Here is a 22,703-nt window from a genome sequence, read left to right as displayed (position 1 = left end):
CTGGGATTAAAAATTAAACTTTTATTACTACCTTATGTGTCCTTCACTCAGAGTTCTGACGGCTTAAATCACTTATGAAATATTAATGAGAGGGGGGCTGCTTTTTATTCTGGAAAGATAGTTCTGTCACATTCATTGAACTATTCTCTACAATTTAAAAGCTCTCTTAGACAAAAAAAGATGGATGAACAGTTGATCTATTCTTGCTATACTTATTCTTTTGTTACCAGCCACATCACATCACCCATGGGTGACACACCTTTTTAGAAGTAGAAACTTTGAGAGAGCCGTATAAATCCAAGAATTAATACATAAACGTGTGTTTCTTGTTTTGAAAAAAAGAAAAAGAAAGATATGCTACACTGAGTATGGGCAATACCACAGTTATTATCCTGTGTAGTTAAATTTTATTCTCAAATAAATGTTCATGGAGCTTTCTTACTGAGCACAAAGTCTTTCCAAACCACACTATGCATGAAAGAGACACACTAGGCACTCACATCTTAATCTACATTTAAAGGACAGAGTCACATGGTAACAAGACATCTGGAACTACAAGATGAGAAGACTTGGGGTTCTTGGAAGTGCATCTATTCACACTCCAAAGAAAATGCCCTAATATCATTCTCCCACATTTCTCTAGAATTACCTCTCTGTTCGTCATCCTTTCTAAAATTTTGGGTGGTCTTCTCTCTCTCACAAATTAATAAATGGCAAAGTCACCCTCCCACCAAACCAGCAATGTATCTGAAATACTATTCTTCTTTGTTTTATTCCTTTGATTAAATGTGTCATTTTTAGGTATACCTTTTAAAAATAAAACCAGCATTTTGAGGAGCAATATACTGAGTCGTAATGATGTCATTTGAATTTGGTTCCAGTATCACTTTCTTCCATAACCACTGTCTGAAGCATATGAAAAGAAGTGGATGTACTTTTTTTTAAAGGGCTTAGTTCACAAATCTTCCCAATAGATAGATATGATTAAAGGCCAGAAACTTTGATCTAAGTCAATATACACCTATCTAGAATCCTATGTAGGTACATCTAAATCCTGTTCCGACAGTAACTAAAGTTTGCCTTTTGTGACCTCAATTTCCTCATTTGTAAAATTAAGGATTTAGATTACATGACCTCTGAGGCCCTTACTGATGCTAAAGATCTATAAATCAATTGACTGTATTCCTTTGAGATGGGCAAGGATATAACAGAAATGTCTATCCAATTATGCAAATCACTGTCATCACCTGTCCTTCTGATAACAGGGTTCTTTTATTTTTTTCCATCAACAACCCTTGAGGGAAATTTGATCAAACTTTGTAGGTATGAGTGCACATCAGAATGTTGATACTTCAGTGGCCAACCATGAAAGGGTCTCATTGGATGATCTCTGAATTAAGCTCAAGGCAGGAGTGAGAAATTTGGCCTGAGAAAGCCTTGCATTAGTACAGTGTTTTTAATTCTTCAAGCTTCTTTTATGATTTATTTCCTTAACTTATCCTTACAAAGTTTGGAGGAAACGGTAGGGCATCTTATAGAAGTAGGAACTCAAGTACCCAGATAAAGAATCATTCAAGGTTATAGAGTCATCAGATGACTGAACTAAAATAAGAGCTTAGACAGAGTGTTGTGTGGAGATGGTGGAGTAGGAAGACCCAGAGCCCACTCCCTCCCATGGGCACACCAAACTTACAACTATTTACAGAGCAACTATCCATGAGAACAACCTGAAGACCAGCAGAAAAGATCTTCCACAGCTATAAATAAGGAACCATAACGAGACAGGTAGGAGTGGCAGAGACGCTCTACAGTCAAGATCCATACCCCCAGGTAGGTGACCCACAAATAGGAGGATAATCATAATTGCAAAAGTTCTTCCCAGAGAGTGAGGGGTCCTAGTTCCACATCAAACTCCCCCAGCCCCAGGGGTCCTGCACTGGGAAGATGAGCCCCCAGAAAGTCTGGCTCTAAAGGCAGCAGGGTTTATGTACATGAGAGACAGAGGGCTATAGGAAACAGAGACTCCACTCTGAAGGAAAGCATGCAAAATCTCGCATGCCATGAGGCACAGGCAGTAATTTGAAAGGAGCCTGAGTCAGACCTACTGCTGATCTTGGAGAGCCTGCCAGAGAGCCAGGAAGCAACTGGGACTCCCTGTGGGGACATAGAGGTTGGTGGCACTCATTTTGGGGAGCTCCTTCTACCACAAAGACACTTGTGCTGGCAAGTGTCATTTTGGAGTTCTCCCTCTAGCCTGTTAGTGCCGGCGGCTTATCTGCCCACCAGCGGGCTGACTCCAGCATCAGCCCCCCAGCCCTGCAGCCAGCCACCCCAGGACCTGGTCACACCCACCAGCAGGCCAGCATCAGCCCCAGGACCCGCCCAGGCCATGTGGCCAGCCATGCCAGGTCCTAGCCCCACTCACCAGTGGGCCCAGCACCAGCCCCAGGATGCCCCAGGCCATGTGACCAGCCACACTGGGGCTTGGCAGTGGGCCAACAGTGGGTTGGCAGTACCTCAAGAGGCAGGCCTAACAGCCAACAGGATCAGGGGCCAGTCCCACCTGTCAGTGTGCCCACAGCACTTGGCTCTCTCACAACAGAAGGGGCCACTCAGCCCACATGGGGGCACCCACAGAGCACAAGCTGTGTTAACAAGAGGCGCCCACATGGGGGCACCCACAGAGCACAAGCTGCGTTAACCAGAGGCGAGTATGCAGCAGGGCCCCATAGGACATCTTCTACATAAGGCTGCTTCTCCAAGACTGGGAAATGTAACCTACCTACCTAATACATAAAAATAAACACAGAGAATTAGGCAAAATGAGGACACAGAGGAATATGTTCCAAAGGAAGGAGTAAGACAAATCCTCAGAAAAAGAACTAAATGTAGTGGAGACAAGCAATCTACTTGATAAAGAGTTCAGGGTAATGATCTTAAAAATATTCAATGAACTTTGAAAAAGAATGATGAACACAGTGTGAAGTTTAACAAAGAGTCAGAAAATACAGAGAAGATACCAAAAAGAGCTGAAGAATACAATAACTGAAATAAAAAATACCCTCAAAGGAATCAATGAATCAGCAAACTTGGAAATCACCCAAGCTGAACAGAAAAAAGAAAAAAGAATTTTTAAGAATGAGGATAGTTTAAATGACCTCTGGGACAACATCAAGTGTACTAACATCCACATTAAAGGGGTCACAGAAGGAAAAGAGAGAGAGAAAGGGGCAGAGAACTTATTTAAAGAAATAATATCTGAAATATTCCCTAACCCGGGAAAGGAAACAGACATCCAGGTCCAGGAAGCACAGAGAGTATCAAACAAGATGAAACCAAAGAGGTATAAACCAAGACACACTGTAATTAAAACAGAAAAAAAATTAAATATAAAGAGAGAATATTAAAAGCAGCAAGAAAAAAGCAACTAGTTACATACATAGGAACTCCCATGAGACTATAAGCTGACTTTTCAGCAGAAACTTTTCAAGCCAGAAGGGAGAGTAACAATATCTTCAAAGTGATGAAAGGAAAATACATACAACCAAGAATACTCTATCTGGCAAGACTATTATTCAGATTTGAAGGAGAGATAGAGTTTTACAGACAAGCAAACGCTAAAAGTGTTCAGCACCACTAAACCAGCTTTATAAGAAATTTTAAAGGGTATTCCATGTAAATGGAAATGAAAAGAAATCTGGGGTAGCAATACTTAAATAAGACAAAATAGACTTTAAAACAAAGCCTGTAACAAGAGACAAAGAAGGGCATTACATGATAAAGGGATCAACCTGACAAGAAGATATAACCATTACAAGTATATATGCACCCAACATAGGCACACCTAATACATAAAGCAAATATTAACAAACATAAAGGGGGAAATTGACAGTAACAATAAAAGTAGGGGACTTTAACACCCACTTATGTCAATGGACAGATTATCCAGATAAAAGATCAATAAGAAAACATTGGCCTTGAATGACACATTAGACCAGATAGATTATATAAAACATTCCAACCAAAAGCTGCAGGATACACATTTTTCCAAGTGTACATGGAACATTCTCCAGGATAGATCACATGCTAGGCCACAAAAAAAGTCTCAGTAAATTTAATAAGATTGAAATCATATCAAGTAACTTTTCTAACCACAAGAGTATGAGACTAGAAATCAACTACAGGAAAAAAAAAAAAAAACCTTGCAAAAAAAATACAAACATCTACATCTTTGAGGCTAAAACATATGCTACTAAGCAACCAATGGGTCACTGAACAAATCAAGAGGAAATAAGGAAATACCTGGAGACAAATGAAAATGGAAACACAATGATCCAAAATTATAGAACACAAAGCAAAAGCAGTTCTAAGAGGGAAGTTAACAGCGATACAAGCTTACCTCAGGAAATAAGAAAAATTTCAAATAAACAATCTAACTTTACACCTAAGGGAACTAGAAAAAGAAGAACAAACAAATCCCAAAGTTAGTAGAAGGAAGAAATAAGTCATAAAGATCAGCGCATAAATAAATGAAATTAAGATTAAAAAAAAATAGATCTCCTGAAGACAATATTAGCAAACCAAATTCAACAATACATTAAAAGGATCATACACCATAATCAATTGGGATTTATCCCAGGGTTGCAGTGATGGTTCAATATCTGCAAAGTAATTGATGTGATATACCACATTAACAAATTTAAGAATAAAAACTGTATGATCATCTCAATAGATGCAGAAAAGGTTTTAACAAAATTCAACACCCATTTATGATAAAACTTTCAACAAAGTGGCTATAGAGGGAATATCCCTCAACATAATAAAAGTCATATATGACAAACCTACAGTCAACATCATACTCAACAGTGAAAAGCTGAGGTCATTTCCTCTAAGATCAGAAATGAGACAAGGATGCTCACTCTCTCCACTTTTATGCCACCTAATATTGGAAGTCCTAGCCACAGCAATCAGATAAGAAAAAGAAATAAAAGGAATCCAAATTGGAAAGGAAGCAGTAAAACTGCTACTGTTTGCAGATGACATGATACTACATATAGAAAATACTAAAGACACCACCAAAAAACTCTAGAACTAATAATTGAATTCAGTAAATTTGCAGGATACAAAATTAATATACAGAAATCAGTTGCATTTCTATACACTAACAATGAACTATCAGAAAGAGAAATTAAGGAAACAATCCCATTTACAATTGCATCAAGAAGAATAAAATACCTAGGAATAAATCTAACTAAAGAAGTAAAAGACATACTCTGAAAACTATAAGATATTGATGAAAGAAACTGAAGATGACAAAAACAAATGGAAAGATATCTGTGCTCATGAATTGGAAGAATTAGTATTGTTAAGATGACCATACTACCCAAGACAATCTACAGATTCAATACAATCCCTATCAAAATACCAATGGCATTTTTTACAGAACTAGAACAAATAATTCCAAAATTTGTATGGAAACACAAAAGACCATGAATAGCCAAAATAATCTTGAGAAAGAAGAACAAAACTAGGTGTATCACACTCCATGGATTCAAATTATACTACAAAGCTATAGTAATGAAAACAGTATGATACTGGCACAAAAACAGACAAGAGAGTCCAGAAATAAAGCCATACTTATATTGGTCAACTAATCTATGACAAAGGAGGCAAGACAATGGAGAAAAGATAGTGTCTTCAATAAGTGGTGCTGGGAAAACTGGACAGCTACATGTAAAAGAATGAAATTAGAACATTCCCTAACACCATACACAAAAATAGACTCAAAATCCTGGTACATAGTAAGTATTCTCTAAGTGTGAGCTATTTTTACTATTCTCAAAGTAAAAAAACAGATGTTGGAAATTTAGTTTTTATTTATATAAAAATATCTAAAATTGCATCATAATGAAAAACTTTAATGTACTTTATGAGGGACTTTAGAAAACACAAACTGAATGAATATACACATTTACTTTATCATCTGAGTTTAAAACTTCTGGATTAAAAAAATATATTATTGTGGTACCATGGTCAATGCACTTCTCCATTATTGAGCTAGGTTCAGATCTTATGCTAAAATTCTATGCTTCCTCTCTCTACATGTGAAGGAGGGAAGAGGGGAAGAGGTTACATGGGTTTTTCCTGGAAAAATGAATTGGTCTAACTTAACGAGCAAACAAAATTGTCAATGCCTCTCTGAGTTTATACAAAATGATTGCACCCAACAAAAAGTATTTTGTTTCTCTTGCTCAACACTTTAATTTGTGGCTTGACCAATAGTTAAACAAATGAAATACCAGGGGAGGCAGACAAAAACTGCCTTTTTGTCTCAGATATTCTTCTTATTACAACCACTACACACATTTAAATTGAAGTTTTCTGTGGGAGAGCAAGCAGAACTGATGAAGGAAAAAAAATCCCTAAACTCTAAAACAAGGGTTATTCAATGCTTTAACTTAACTCTCTGCCACTGACTAGCTAGCTCACCCGGGCAAATCCTTTTACTTCTCTGGGGTGAGTTCCCTCACATATAAAACTGTCCTGGACAATCTCTGAAATCTGTATCCTATTAGTAAATGCTATTAGTCTTACTCATTTGTATTCACCTTAGTTATTAGGGCCTATTATTAGGACTCAGTTTAATAGCTTGTAATTTAGCATTATTATGAGCTTCTAGCCTCAGCTTTCATTTTTGTTCTTTGTTGTTCTATTACCAATCTCCTGTTTCACCATCTGTAGATCTATTTTTGGCAAATTCTTTCATATTCTCTAGAACAGGTGTTCTCAGACTCTAGCCTGCATCAGAATCAACGGGGCCGGGAGGAGGAGGGGAGGATCTGTTAAAACACAGATTGCTGAGCCTGTGCCCTAGAGGTTCTGATTCAGTAGGTCTGGGAGAGGGCACAGAATTACACTACCTACATCCAGGTGATCTGGATGCTGCAGACCCAGCAATCATTTGAAGACCTCTGCTCTACAGAATATGAAAAATGTTGATAAACATCATCTGAGGGCCACTAAGTAGCAAAAGTTACCTCAATGTAACTCTGAGAACAGCCACTCTGGCCTTCCAGCTCCACGTGGGTGAAGTTGACTTGGACTTGCTCTCCCAGCGGCTGCCTTATGGTATAGATGCACTGTCTGTTGTGTGTGAAAGGTCCGGACAAGTCAGCAGAGAGAAGACCCTCTGGGTCTGTGTAGTTCCCTCCACACTGCAGACTCACTGAAGAGAGCACAGAAGAGAAGGGAAAGGTCACGTGGATGGCCATTCCTCCAGCTCCCAGGCATGAGATACAATTTTTAAAAATTATACACCATACACCATCACACACCCACTCTATTCACCCTCTACAGGCTTATGCCTTTCGTTACAAGAGTTTTCAGCTTGACACGTATTTGTGGGACGTCCACGTAGTGCCTAAAGAAATAGCTGTAGAAATGTGTGATCTAACTACCAATCTGACATCCTTTTCGACAAATTGCTTTTTAAATGCATTTATGCTCTCCTTCATTCCAAAGAGATCTGAGGCAGTTTATAAAATACATGTAACAAAATAAAATATATGACTAGAAAAATGAATCAGATTAAAGGAATAATGAATACAGAATAGCAAGATGCAGTCAGGGGAAAGTTGATATGCAGAGAAAACAGGTATGACTACACAAATTACAGAAGGTCGGCTGCAGATTCACCCTGAAGCCAAAATAAATGGAGAAAGAAGACTAGTGAAAAGATGTTATTGTTATTTTTCCTGATATTGAGACTTAAAAAGTGTTTTTCCTGTGAATTCTCATCAGGGCACAATGATGTATGTTGAGAACAAAATCCGCTACAGCCCTAAAATAAAAATCACAGAGCATTTCATTGTTTTTTGTTCGTTTGTTGGTTTATTTTAAGGTAACCATGCAAGTTAAAGGCATGATAGCTATAAAATCTGACACATCTCAAGATAGATTGCGTTTCTCTCCTATCTCTCCCAACAAAACACTGAATAACCCCTAGGGAACTGATGTCTGAATTATTTAATTTTAGGGACCTCACACATATCTACCATAATGTGGACCCCAGAATTTAGGGACCAAGGGATATTATAGCATTAATAATAGAACTCTGGGAAGAAAAAGAAAAAAATTTGGAACAATGAGAGAAATATTTATAAATACACATTATCAGTGTAAGTAAGTCATCTGCAGCCTCACATTAAAATACAAGGCAGCTATAAGCATAGCACTGTCCTTCATATTCATATTAAGCTCCCAGTTCCCAAGTTACTTACAAGGTGATGTTAAGTAGGTGATATGAAACCCTTGGTCATTAATCTGGTTGTCGGAATGGAAATGAAGCCTGGCAAAGGGACCTGTAGTCTGGAGTGGTGGGACAGACAGAGAGGTGCAGAATTTCCCAAGAACCGGGTCCTGATGCAAAGGACCATCTCGAATCTAAAACAAGAGAAGGGATCATTAAGTTCAAAGTGGTCAGATTTTAACAAACCCAGTCATTTTGTACAGTAACGTCAGAAAACCCATCTTTACAGGTGACGGCTCTGGGAGGCTCTCCTGTCACCTATGTATCTATCACATGCTTGGGGTTCAGGAAAGGGTAATCTCCTCCCACCCATCCCTGATGCCTTCCGTTCTCTCTGAATTTTAACTCTGAGGCTGGATGTACACTTCGAATATTTCTCGATATTTCCTTTCCTAGGTTCCCCCCGCCCCAGATGTTTGTTTTGGAATGATACATTCCTAATGATCTAGAAGAAGAAATGAATATATGCAAAGAAAACAGAAGAAGGAATGACAGCAATGTCACTGATGCACAGCTTGGTCTAAATACTCAGGAGGATCAGGAGTGGAAAGGAAGTAAAGTTAGATTAGATACAACATGAAAACAGTTTTATGAATTTAAAAAGCGAAACTCTGATAGTAATTAAGTACTGCAATAATGACGATGTGACCTTAGAAAACCTTTTTAATTGTTGGGTTTTAATCTCTTAAATAATTGTGCCAACCATTCTATGATTCTACTGTAACTGCAAATTCTGTACTGCATAGAACACCAAGGTACCAATGAACTAATAATATTTTAATATGGCCAATTTTGTCCACTCAAATTAATTGTTCTGTTGGAAGCAAAGTTATAGGGCAGCATGACTTTATTCCTGTAATTTAACTAGCTCCTTGAAATACTCTTGAGAGATGAGAGGCATTTCAATATTATTGGAATGATTGGTTCTTTCCATTATACATACCCAGGAATTAATACGTAGGAATGAAAAAAATGCCTCTAATTTTAATTTGATAGAATATACTGAAATTAATTTCAAGAAAATTCACTTTAATGTGGACATTTAAAGGATTATCTTCCTGATATTTTCCAGAGAGAGGAAGATTCTCCAGTCATTCCCAAAGGTTTCAAATCCATTACACCTGTTAAATTACTAATGACTTTAACTTGTGGACATTTCTGTTTGACAGCCGTATCCTTCCATCCTTTATGAATAATTCCATAGCACTTCATTCTTCTCTAATAGACTTGGGAATGCATATTGTCTCTTATCACTACTGCAAGGGGTACTGAGATTTATGATGATAAACAAGACAGGAACAACATACGAACTCAATCTTCTCAATGATATTTTCAGTCTGCAAATGGAGAGCAGCATTTTTGATAGACCTACATGCTTATGGCATTTGAATATAACAGTCTTTTTTCCTCTTCCACATTTTAATCTTTAACTAATGATAAACTGGGGGGGGGGGCAGAGGATGACTCCTCTCTTCTCAGTGACGATTATCAATACATCTGGCGAGGCACACCCTTTAGCACTCCATTTCAACAAAATCGCTATTAAGTTGTTTTTCTTCATGGAACACTATAGGCAACTTGTGAAACACCTTGTCAGTTTACGACAGACAACTGAAGATCTGAGTCTGCTTTGGAGAAGACAGCCATTCCTGGGTGTTGATTTCGTAAATTCTGCTGTTCCCATGGTAGGAGACTGGGCTTCCAGGAAATGACAGGGGAAGGCAGGGCAGTCTGCTTCCCAGATTTAAATGGAACCCAGAAGAAGCAACAAGCTGGAACAGTTAAGAATAGGGAGTTCGCGGGAACGCCCCGGCAGTCCAGTGGTTAGAACTCCGCGCTTTCACTGCTGAGGGAGTAAGGAGTTGGCGTTGGCCGCCTCTTGAAGAATACATGTAACTATTGCTAATAAACTGTGGTCATCCAAGGACAGCACCAATCGTAGTTCCCTGAGTTCTAATCACATCATGATAAATTCTATCTAAATACAACTGTTTACCTCCAGATAATCTTTGCTGCAGTCATCATGGTGCTCCAGGCTCAAGGTCCCAAAGGTAAACGTTATCAGGAGACCAGGACTAGTTATCACTTTCCAGACACAATCTCTTCCTGGGGGGTACTTTCCAGGATATCCCGGAGACTTAATAGAACCATAAGTTCCAGTCAGTATACCTCCACACTCTGAAATAAGAGGAAAAAATAACTTTACATTTGCATACAAGTTATAATTCACATAGAATTATCATAGCCTTTACTGTAAGAAGAAAAGCTTTGTTTAAATAACTATGTGCAGCTTTGGACACCCTCATAAGTTAAGCAAGACTTTCTACTTTCCAGTTTGATAAAGTTATAAATCCAGGAGTAGCGACTGATAAATAAATGAATCACCCATGCAACGGGCTCCGTGCTTATTAGCCATCTCATGGTGACATGATTTAAAATGCAGTGCTGAACTGTCTGAAAGATGAATAATGGATGACAGATTTATTTTTTCGCTTTGAAGATTAATTTCTGTACATTAACTCTCTTTTTTTATTGAAGTATAGCTGATTTACAATGTTGTGTTAGTTTCAGGTATACAGCAGTGATTCAGAATATATGAATATATATTCTCTTTCAGATTCTTTTCCATTGTTAAGTTATTACAAGATACTGCGTATAGTTCCCTGTGCTCTACAGTAAATCCTTGTTGCTTATCGGTTTTATATACAGTGGTGTACCTGTTAATCCCAAACTCCTAATTTATCCCTCCCCTACCCCGTTGTACATTAACTCTTAAAAAGTTCTGGAACTTCTGTCAGCCCCTATGCCTTTCAACAAACCAGATAATTTTATACATTAGAATAGTTAAGTGTGACATAATGCTCATTTGAGAAGGTTTCTTAACACTGTGATATAGTTATACCATTCATTTTATAAATGAAGAAATTCAAATGTCTATGGGTGGTTGAGCCACTTTCCCAGGAATGGGGTGAGGGGAGGATAGGGCCAGGCTTTCTGACACCCACTGCACCACCACCTCCACTACACCCCGCCAGCCCCCTAAAGCTGCATATCATCTGGGGCGGCTACTGTATGCTACTGCAAAATAGAAAAACAGAAATCTAGATATACTAGACTGCAGTAAATATAAATTAGGAAAAAAAAAAAATGAAGTGACATTTTAGATGTGCAGGTTATGATATTTACATAGCTATGCAGGTTATTCAAAACAAGTTTTGCTACCAAGGCGAAAAGTAAAACAAATTTAGTTACATGATTCTCACTATTCCTAATGAGAAAACATCTCAGCTGCTCAGAGGAAGAAAAGGTTAAAACTTAGTACTTAAAAAAATTATCATATGGGTAAAAAAAATTAAAATACCATAAGCAAAGTAAAGTGTTAATGGCAAACTGGGAAAAATGTAGTATATAATACAAAGAGTTAATATCTCTAAAATACGAAGAGCTTCTAAAAAGAAGAGATACAAACAAAGAGTTCACCGCAAAGTGAAAAGTACCTCCTGATGTAATTATTTTTGCAAAAACAAAACAAAACAAAACTGAATATGATCAAACTCTCTCTGTGTGCATTTCTCAAATTGCAGTGCAGGGCAGCAGGGCCCAAACAGTAGCAATACTCTTGCTGGGTGAAAGAAACAGAACTCAGAATTTGGGGCTACTAAAGTGGCTGGGATTTTGGAGCAGGGTATTATACAGAAAGCAGCTGCATGAAAATAGTACCCAAAAAAATTTACACGAGTGTCCTTGTTGGGTCCTTAGCTGAATGCTAAGCTGTGCACACACAGGGGAAGACGGCAGACTAACAGAGACTAGGAGACAAAGCCAAAACCTTTGTGTGTAATTTGAGTCCCAGGAGAAGAGGGAGGAAGAAATGACAGAATCAGAGAAGAAAACCATATGATCATCTCAAAAGACTTAGAAAAAGTATTTAATGTTTCAACATCCATTCATAATAAAAATTCTCGGCAAGCTAGGAATAAAAGGTGTCATGGTTTAAAAATGTTCATAAATTCTTTGGCACTTTTCCCATTGAGAGATGGGATCTACGTCTCTTCCTCTTGAATCTGGGTTGGCTTGTGACTGCTTCAACAAATTTTTTTCTTTTTGTTTTTTGGCCGCACTGCACAGCTTGCGGGATCTTAGTTCCCTGACCAGGAATTGAAACAACGCCCTCAGCAGTGAAAGCGTGGACTCTTAGCCACTGGACCGCCAGGTAATTCCCGTGACTGCTTCAAGCAATTAAACATATGGCAGAAATAACACAATATGACCGCTAAGGATAGGTCAATAAAAGCTATGCAGTCCCTGCCTGGTTCTGATGTAACGCTTGCTCTGAGAGAAGCCAACTGCCGTGAAGGAAGTTCCACTACTCTAAGACCACCATAGCAGAGGGGCTACATGTAGGCACTCAAGTCAACAGCCTGGCTGACTTCTCATCCAGAGGCCAGCCTCAGTTGTTAGCCCTATGAGTGAGTCATCTTGGATTTCCAGCCTCATTGAGCCTTTAGATGACTACAGTCCCAGCCAATATCTCATTGTGACTGCTTAAGAGGTCAAGTGATAATTGTTGTGCTGGGACCCTTCCAAATTCCTGGTCCACAAAATCAGAAACATAAGAAAATGATGAATGCTCTACAACACTAAATTTGTGGGTAATTTGTTATCCAGCAATAATAATTCAGAGTGAACTTCCTTAATGTCATAAAAGTTCTTTACAAAAACTTCCGGCTAAAACATTACATTTAAAGGTGAAATATTGAACATTCGCCCATGAGGTTGGTAACAAGACAGTGATATCCACTCCATCACTTTTATTCAGCATTATATTAGATGTCCTAGCCAAGAAAATAAATAAGTCAAGGAAGAGGAATAACAGTTAACAAAGATTGGCAAGGAAGTTGGAAAACAGATAACATATTCGCAGGTAACATCACTGTGTATGTAGAGAATTCCAAAAGACTCTACCAAAGAAAATGATTAGAATTGATGAATGAATTTAGCAATATGGCTGGATTCAAAACAAAATATTTTAAAATATTTATACATAGAATACTTCTATATATTAACAAAAAATGAAAAATAAAATTTTAGAAAAATAATATCATTGAACATAGCATAAAACATCAAATAGCTAGGGAAAATATTAATAAAAGCAGTGGAATGCTTAAGCACTGAAATCTATAAACCATCGCTAAATTAGAAGAGAACTAAGTAAATACAGACAGTCTATGTTTATGGATTGTCAGGGTCAACATTTTTAAGAGGTCATTTCTTCCCAAATTGATTAGAGATTCAATACAATGCCAACAAAATCCCAGTAGACTGTTGGGGGAAGTTAACAGGTTGATTCTAAAATTTATATGGAAATGTAAAGGATCTAGCTTATTTTAAAAGAACAAAGTTAGAGGTTTTACACTACCAGATTTCAAGGGTCAGTACGAAGCCAATGTGGCACAGGATAGATAAATAAGCCAACAGAAAAGATGAGAAATTCCACAAATAGATCCACGGGTTTATTGATGGGCAAACCGGAGGTTCAGTGTGTGGCTCTCCCTACTTTTTGATATGCTTAAAAAATTCATAGTAAAAAAGTTTAAAGAAGAGTACCCAAACCCAAATAACAACAGAAGGAACAAATCATCATGTGACATTAAGATAAAAAATACTAAGTGAAGGAGGAGACAATGTTCCCAACGCCCCACAGTATGTACTAGCAGGGGCTATAAAGATGCTGTTCAGTAGTTTCACAGGGGATGCTTAAAGACGCATGTTTTTTAGACTCTTTCAATTCATCTAAATTGTATTATCTCTGAGCACAAAATGAAAGTCCAGTTCAGTTTAGATTTACTTGATTTTAAAATAATTATAAAAATCATATATCATTAGCTCTCAAAACAGCTAACGTATCCAAAAATCTAATACTGATCAAGAAAATTTAATAACCTCAAGAATTTGCTTTATTTCTCTCCATGTTTACACTTACCTGGTGGCTGTGTTTCCCATCTTACTGTAAAGCCTCTCTCATTTCTTAAATGTTCAGAATAGAAATGAAAATAGAGGGTGTTGTCACTACTGAGGAGTTCGTGATGGGGCATGGAGCCACAGAACCTTCCAAGCGGAAATGCCGCGGAGGAATCCCCATCATGAATCTGAAGAAACTCGTGTGGACAATTGTTCACTGATTCTAATTGGAAAAAAGTGAAAGTGATCCGCAGCACCTAAAAATATAAAGGTCACAAGACACTATTTTTCATTTCTATGTTAATTCTAAAGTATTTCTCCTACTAGTTGGAAGCATTTATATTGAGTCCCTTTCAAGAGATGGATCTATAATTTCCTAAGTATTCACAAATACATATGACAATTCTATATATTAAATGACTTGTGTTAAAAATTGCTTAGACCTAACCAGCTAATATCAAAAATATTAATATTAATGAAATAGATTTTTAACAACTTTATTGAGGTATAACTGATATAGAAAGAACTGCACATATTTAATGTGTACAGTTTGAGAAGTCTGGACATATGTAAACACCTGTGACACCATCACCACAGTCAATGTGATAGACATAACCAACACCTTCCAATTTCCTTCTCTCTCTCTCTTTCTCTCTCTCTCTCTCTCGGTGGTAAGAACACAACATGAGCTCTATCCTCTTACATCTTGAAGTGCACAATGCTGTACTGTTACCTCGAGGCACTATGTTGTACAGCAGATCTCTAGAACTTATTCACTTACTGTAACTGAAACTTTATACCCATTGAGTTGTTATTCAATGGGTTAATGAAATAGATTTCAGTAAACTGTCAACTTCATTAAACAAAGGCACTCCAAATGTGTAACTAACAGTGCTTCCAAATCAGTAAAACATAACATTTAAACATCTACCTTGAATTACATTTAACTGACTAATAACCTGTAGCGTGTAGCATATCCACAGTTCATCAGTGACCCCCAGAGATGCTGATTCCTCAGGGGTCTCTGAACCTCTCAGCTGATGCCCAGCCTTGATGGACAACCTCGGGTGCAGACAGTAGACATGGTGTAGGCAAGTGTAAAGTGTGCTAGTCTTTGGTGGTTGGATGTCAGTGAGAGATGAGTAATACCAAGAGCAGACATCATGGGAAAGGTACCATGAAAAGTTCTGAGTATGCAAGTAGGTGAGAATAAACATACAAATGTGTCTTCAAGTTAAAATATTAGAATGTGCAGACTTAAATATAGTAATATAATTAATGAAACATAAAAGATTTTGTGCTGACAACCTCATTTAAAACAGCCAAACTACCAAAAGGAGGCTGTTGAATCTAATTTATGATCTAAAACCACAACAGCATTCAGCTCATGAAAAAGGGTATCAGGATATTTTTGAAATTCTGTGCTAGGGTATTTTTAAGATTTGTTACTCAACATTACGTCATTTTTGTCCTTGAAGCAATTTCAATGAAAATCAAATAAATGTTTATGAATTGAACTACCCTTATTTCAATATTACATAAACTGTATTACGTAAACTGTGATGGGGATAAGAAGATATAAAAATCACAATAATCAAGAAAAACAGCATGAAGTTTTTTACAAGTTCACAATAAATGCATTAACATTTTTTCACAAAATGATTTTTTCTTGAAAGAAAGATGTTTTCAATGTCAGGAAACAGAATTCATGAAAACTAAATGGAAGGAAGGAAATTCACATAACATACCCACTGGGAGACTGATTTTGGAGTTTATTCTATTGTGGGGTCACCAGGCCCCAAAGAATCCTTGCTCCTCAAGGGAAAAAATATTTCTGACCTTGTACAATGACCTCTGTAACATTAGCTTGCTGGGAAAAATTAATAGGATTTCAAGGGAAAGCCTTAGCTATTCAGACATACAACTTTATTTTAATGAGTCCATGTGTTGGTTGAGAAATAAATATTTGGAAAAGTCTGAGTAATTAATGTTGGGGATAAAAGCACTAAAATCCTTGGGCTCGGCTCTTAATCTGAAGGGTGTTTGCACAGCAGTTCCATCACCGGAGTCGAATGGCCTGGGTTCAAGTCCCTGCAGGCCACTTACGGACCACGTGCCCCTGGACAGATTTCTCAGCTGCTCAAGGGTAAAATGAGGATAAGAATTCTTATCCTTCAGGGTTATGAGAGTTAAACTGCAATGATTAAATGTATGTGAAGCAATTAGCATAGCACATTGACACAAGCAACGCCACAGAGAAGACTTGGATAAGGAAACCACCTTAATAGCAGTCCCCATTCTGGCATAATAATCAACATAACACTGACTGATCGCTACCGTCTCGGTAACACTATGACTGTACAAATTACTGGCTTGCTGTCGGCCAACCCATGTAGCATCCGTAGTGGACAAAGCATGGACTTTGAAAGACAAACTTGGCTTTGAAATCCAACTAGTCCAATTACCAGCTAAAGAATGTTTTTAAAAAATTACTTATCTTCTCATAGTTTCCATTATTTCATCTATAAAATGAGTACTTTAATTCAAAGAATTAGTATAAAGTTTTGAGAAAGGTATGCAAAATACTCAGCCCAATGCCTGATACTTAGAAAGTCCTCAATATAAGGTATGACGATAGTTATAGATAATTAGTATATATATAGTACAGATAATTCAACTATCATATAGTTGAATTATCATTGTGTGTATTTTATGTAATATATACACATGCTACATGTTCACACATATAAATGAAGTGTACATTTGGATGGGAGATACTGTATTTACCTTTCCCTCTTCAGTTCGGATAACCCAGAAGCAGTTAACGTCATGAACATAACCAACATCAGGGCTCATGTAGCTGAAGCTTCCATTCATCCCTGAGAGGGACCCTCCACAAACTGCAAAGGAAAAGAAGATGAGCTGTGCTTTTCAGACACTCTGAAAAGGCTCGTCCTGCTGCCGAAGCTTTTAGAGAACTCCGAGTAATTCTCGTTGGAGACAAAAGCCCTGCCATTCTTTCTTCTCCCCTGTCTCCCTTCAACATCCACCCAAATCCCACCTCGTGTTCAAAGCCCAGCTGATGCCTCCTCATCTCCGCCTGAATTTCCCTGCCTCTTGGGGTTTTCTCCGGCACCCATTCCCTCTGTCTCTGTGACACCTGACACAGTTTAATTCTTATCTTTAGCTCCTGTCTCTCCTCTGCCGTTGTGTATCGTCTTGTCTCCTCAACCGGAAGATAAGCTGATAATAGGTGGAGACTATTTTATTTTCTGCTTCCTTATTTCTCCACAGGGTCTACTAGAGTTGTAAACACACAGCAGTCTCAATAAATGTGCCGATTCAGAATCAGGAGGAATGGGGGAGGGGTGGAGCGGTCAGAAGAGGTTTACGGAGGAGGCTGAATAAGAAGTACTCCTGAGGGACAGATACATTTGGATGGGAAGCAAAGAAGGAATTCGGAGAGGTCTGGGGAGAGAAATTTCCCAAATAAAGGAACACAGCCGAAATGCGGTGGCATATGGGGTCAAGAGAGAAGGAAATCTGTCTGGCTTGAAAGGGCGTATTTTTAGGGAACTAGTGAAAAATAAGGTTAGATGGATAGGGTGAGGCCTGGTTATAGAGGATGATTGAAAAACAGTCCCAAACTTTATTTAACAGACAAAAGGGAGGCACTGTATATTTGAGAGCAGGAGAGTGACATGATTACGTGTAATATTCCCGGGAAATGAAACGGCTGCTATAGAGAAAACTCTCTCTTAGAAAACAACAATACCTTTAGCATATTTTGTTTTCAAAATGGACATAATGAAAGTGGCAAATACGGATATAATTTTTCCTTTGATGAAAAAGTTTTTATGGCTTGAATTGAAATATATATCTACCCTGTGAATTTCACACCATTTCTGCAAGGGAAGACTTAGTTCTAAGCCTTTGAGCAACTGAACAAGAAAGCAGGTTCAAAATCTGCAGCAGGACTCACTCAAGGATGATACTTCTAACCTGTGAGCATCTGTGGTACAAGAAATGCTGAGCGTACCTTGCTGGGGAATCTGACAGAGAAATCCAGTCCAGAAACGTGTGCATTCACAACTGAAAGCATTAATGCCATCAACACAGGTTCCCCCATTCAGACAGGGGTTGCTCAGACACTCATTGATGTTTTCTGTGCAGTTGATACCTGCCCAACCCGATTCACAATTACAAAGATAACCAGAGACTGTTTCCTAAGGGAAGAAGAAACATAATGTCATAGAACAAAGGGACAGACAATAAACTTGAACCAACCTAAATAATAAAGAACAGCAGTGCTATGTATTCTGTGTAGAAGGTGTCGAACCATAAGCATCTTCCAGTAGCCTAACTTGTACTGATGCATTTCAATGGTAATTGCAAAGTATAAGAAATCAGATGTATTTGGGTCAAACCGCAGGCTTTGTTTTAGCGCTTTGTAAATCACTGAGAGAAAAAATTAACTCATTGGTTTTTCCTGGGAACTAAAGTTATTACCTACCTTTTATCTGAAAGTTATTGACAGTTCTTTATCTTAAGTTTGAATCATTACCTTAAAATCTGTAAATCATAGAAAACATATTTCTCAGAAGTGAAACTGCAATTATTCTCCAGTACTCAGTTTCCCCAGGAAGAGGAAAGGACTCACTTTGCACTGTCCATGTAAACAGGGGTGACTCAGGCAAATGCTGCTGAGCTGCGCACATCCATGTGGCCCATAACCGCTTCCAGTATATCCCGGGAGACAGGTGCAGACCGGTAAGGAACCTGGTTAGAAATACAAATGAATGTGTAAATACAGGTCCCCTCCATTCTGACCCAGTAACAAAACTCAGGCTCTGTCGTCTAAACGAGGAATCGTCAAAGTCTACACATCCCCAGGGGCAGACAAGGCAAGGTATGAGGAGAAAATATTAGAATCTTTTTTTTTCTAGTTTTTAATCTTAAGAATAAGACAGACATGACACATTTTCAATGTTTATTTGCAGGTTGACACTGGTGCTGTCAGCCTGTATGTCATGGTCCTGAGTTGTGTACAAATGTGAGGCATGCCAAGGAAAAGGGGAGTTTCTTATCATGGAGGGGTTGATGGCAGGAAAGAGCATTCCTCTGAGGACAGTATCTGTTGCAAGCACTGTACACATACTGACTAACTTAACCCTCTCAAGAGCCCTATAAATAGGTACTATTATAATTTCCATTTACAGATGAAGACAAAGCACAGAGAGATGAAGTGCCATTCATCAGGGACACACAGCTAGAACATGGTGGAGCCCAGGGAAAAGTAAAATCCAGTCTTCTTCTAGAATTCATGCTCCTAACCACTTCAGTAGGCTGTTAATCATTTAAAAAACACTTAAAGAGTTATACACATATATACATGCATATATATACACACATATTCTTTCATATATGTGATATGACAAGTTAGCAAAAATAAAAGTGGTATTTTGAAATAACGAGAGATATGATACGTTATTCAATAAATGGAGTTGGGGCCACCTATTTGGACACAAATATCAAATTAGACCTCTATTTGATGCTATAGATAATAACAAATCTTTAAAAGATCAAAGATTTTAATATTAAAAATAAATGAGAGTACATGTACTTTATTATTTTTAAACAGTTTGGTAGGGAAGACCAAATTCCCAGAGGAAAAACCCTAAAAGAAGACATTTACCTTTTTGACTACATAAAAAATTTAAACTTCTATATAGAAAATACAACCAAAAAATTAAAATAAAAACAACATCCAGGAAAAGTACATGTAAAACATAAGATAGATAATGAGATAATATCCTCATAATACCTAATGAAATTTTACAAATCAGTAAGAAAGCAGATGAACAAAGGACATGAAAAAAAATTTTTTAATGGCCAGTAAATATCTAAAAAGTATTCATTATGAATTATTAGTAATCAGAAAGTTTTTTGACTTAATCAAAATTAAAATAATGAGAAGGTAATTTTTGCCTATAAAATTGACCAAAACGAAAAATAGCAATAGTACCCTTTATTGTCAAGGGTGGGGTAAATGTATATTTTCACACACTGTTAATGAGCATATAAATTGATACATTTTCTGGGAGAAAATTTAGTAATATGTATTTATTTTTAAATTGTAGGAGGTGAAGCTTCTTTTATGCAGCACAGCAGACCCTGTTGGTTTTCACCCTAGATCCATTTGCCCCTCCTTAGTAGTGAACTCCTTATTTTAACTGGGGGCATGGGCACCTGAAATAAAGATTACATTTCCCAGCTTCCCTTGCAGCCAGGCTCAGTGGAGCCAAAGGCCCAGAAAGGGGAGTCCTTAAAGAGAGCTGACAGGTCCTCCTTCCTCCTTTTCTCCTTCCTGCTGGAATACAGTCATGCATCTATCAGCTGGCTTAATTATCTTGGGAAATAATTGCAAAAATTAGAGCAGATAATAAAAGAGCATAGCCTATTGCATTTTTAAAAATCCAAATGTATAGTTTTATAACATGGATTAATTTTTGGTTTGAAGACCAAAGTAAGAATTTTGAAAATAGAGGATTTTGATTCTAAAATGTTGATTTGCTTTAGAAGGTCATATTAAAATACCCCAAACCAGAGGGAGAGATGAGTCATTACCCAGAACCGAGGAGCATGACGCGAGTGGGTGGCAGCCTCCGTTATTGACCGAGCAGAGGTCTATGAGAGTGCAGATTCTTCCATCGCCCTGGTACCCTGATCACAGCAAGAGCAGGGGCATGAAAAACAACGTCAGGAATAGGCAAGAAGAAGAATCCCAATCTGAGAATCAAATATCACAGGAACCAGACCAACTAGAGATCTTCCACCATCAAAACAGAAAATGTAAATGTAATGTGTCATAAATAAAATTCCATAGTTAAGAAAATGGACAGGGACTTCCCTGGTGGCGCAATGGATAAGACTCAACACTCCCAATACAAGGGGCCTGGGTTCAATCCCTGGTCAGGGAACTAGATACCGCATACATGTCGCAACTAAGAGTTCACAATGCATGACTAAGGAGCCCGCATGCCACACTAAGAAGCTGGCGAGCTGCAACTAAGGAGCCCACCTGCCGCAACTAAGGAGGCCTGAAGCCGCAACTAAGGAGCCCACGAGCCGCAACTAAGACCCAGTGCAACCAAATAAATAAATAAAATAATAAATAAATATTAAAAAAAGAAAATGGACAGCAAGAATTAGGAACCTGATTTCAGAAACAACATTCAGGGTTGTTTCTAATGACAAAAATAAAACTAAAAAGACAAATGAAACTACTGGGAGACTTAGAAAGTGCTGACACTAAGGAAGTTGACATTTTTTAATTACAGTGGCTTTGAAGATCTTGGAGCTGAATTATTCTAAAAGTCCAAAGTACTGTTACTTCATGTTAATAAAACATACAGGGTTTCAGTTTACCCCTCAGAATTCCCTGAACTTCTTGGATAGTAACTCAGTTTAGATTAGAGAATAGGAGTCATGACTTCTTTCCAGAAGAGAAGGGAAACTCACATGGATGATATGCCTACTATTATGTCTGTTATTTAGTAAACTTTATATGGAAAACATCTCATGAGTTCATTATATTAATAAATTATTTGTGGGAACAATAGGTCTGTGATCCATAGGGAAAATCTGGCAAGTTCTGCATTATCTCAAGAGGCTATTTCACAGTTTGTAAAGGCTTATTGTTTTCCATTGATATTCAAAATATGTTTTATTTCTTTCTTATAACATAGCTGAACTAATGTGCCCTGGATCCATAAGTTAAGTAAAACTTTTTGCACTATTCAGTTTGTCTCCTTAGACATAAGTCCTATTTACAATGGAACACAAGAGCCTGTTTTCAAATGCATGTTTTGCCTGTAAGGGTATCAGGAAATTTGGTGTAGCACCTGGGGGACAGTGATGACAGTGGTAAGATCCAGGTGTATTTATACACTCAACAGGTGGAACCACAGAACAACCGCCATTGCTTATCTCACATTCATTGATATCTTCACAAATGTATCCATTTCCTTGCCAGCCTAGAAAAACAGGTTTGAAAAGTTAGCTCTTCAATAGTTAAAAACACATGAAAACCTGCTTAACTGTGTAAGGAACCACTGATTAAAATGAGATATACTCTACCTATCAGATTGGCAAAATTTGTTTTAAATACTTACGATCAAATTCCTGCAAAGAGGTGGGCACATGGGGTAGTCTTATATGCTGTTAGTCAGAAGTTAAATTAATAAAACCTATCAGGAAAGAGATCTAGGAGTATTCGTTTAAAATTTTAAAATACATACCTTTTGACTAACAATTCCACTTCTTAAAACTTATTCTGCAATGATAAAACTGTCAGTACATAAAGATGTAGGTAAGCTGGTATCTACTGCAGCATGGTTTAATGGGAAAAAAAACTCTCAATGGTCTATAGGAG

At 37.7% G+C, this 22,703-nt stretch overlaps 1 protein-coding gene across 1 annotated transcript in view; it reads right to left on the bottom strand.

The window, feature by feature from the left end:
* Window positions 1–22,703, bottom strand: part of CUBN (cubilin) — a 266,365-nt gene that overhangs the window by 227,858 nt on the left and 15,804 nt on the right. The window contains exons 9-17 of the mRNA XM_061178156.1: window positions 22,174–22,305; window positions 20,897–20,992; window positions 18,930–19,048; window positions 18,309–18,495; window positions 17,057–17,169; window positions 14,292–14,526; window positions 10,305–10,486; window positions 8,280–8,442; window positions 7,038–7,225 (exon numbers count right to left, since the gene is read on the bottom strand). Coding sequence (XP_061034139.1) covers window positions 7,038–7,225; window positions 8,280–8,442; window positions 10,305–10,486; window positions 14,292–14,526; window positions 17,057–17,169; window positions 18,309–18,495; window positions 18,930–19,048; window positions 20,897–20,992; window positions 22,174–22,305 — 1,415 coding nt within the window. The remainder of the gene's footprint in view (window positions 1–7,037; window positions 7,226–8,279; window positions 8,443–10,304; window positions 10,487–14,291; window positions 14,527–17,056; window positions 17,170–18,308; window positions 18,496–18,929; window positions 19,049–20,896; window positions 20,993–22,173; window positions 22,306–22,703) is intronic.

Source organism: Eubalaena glacialis, chromosome 2 (genome assembly GCF_028564815.1).
Source record: "Eubalaena glacialis isolate mEubGla1 chromosome 2, mEubGla1.1.hap2.+ XY, whole genome shotgun sequence".
NCBI lineage: Eukaryota > Metazoa > Chordata > Mammalia > Artiodactyla > Balaenidae > Eubalaena > Eubalaena glacialis.
Note: the sequence above shows the minus strand (reverse complement) of the source record. Positions and strands in the feature narration are given on the sequence as shown.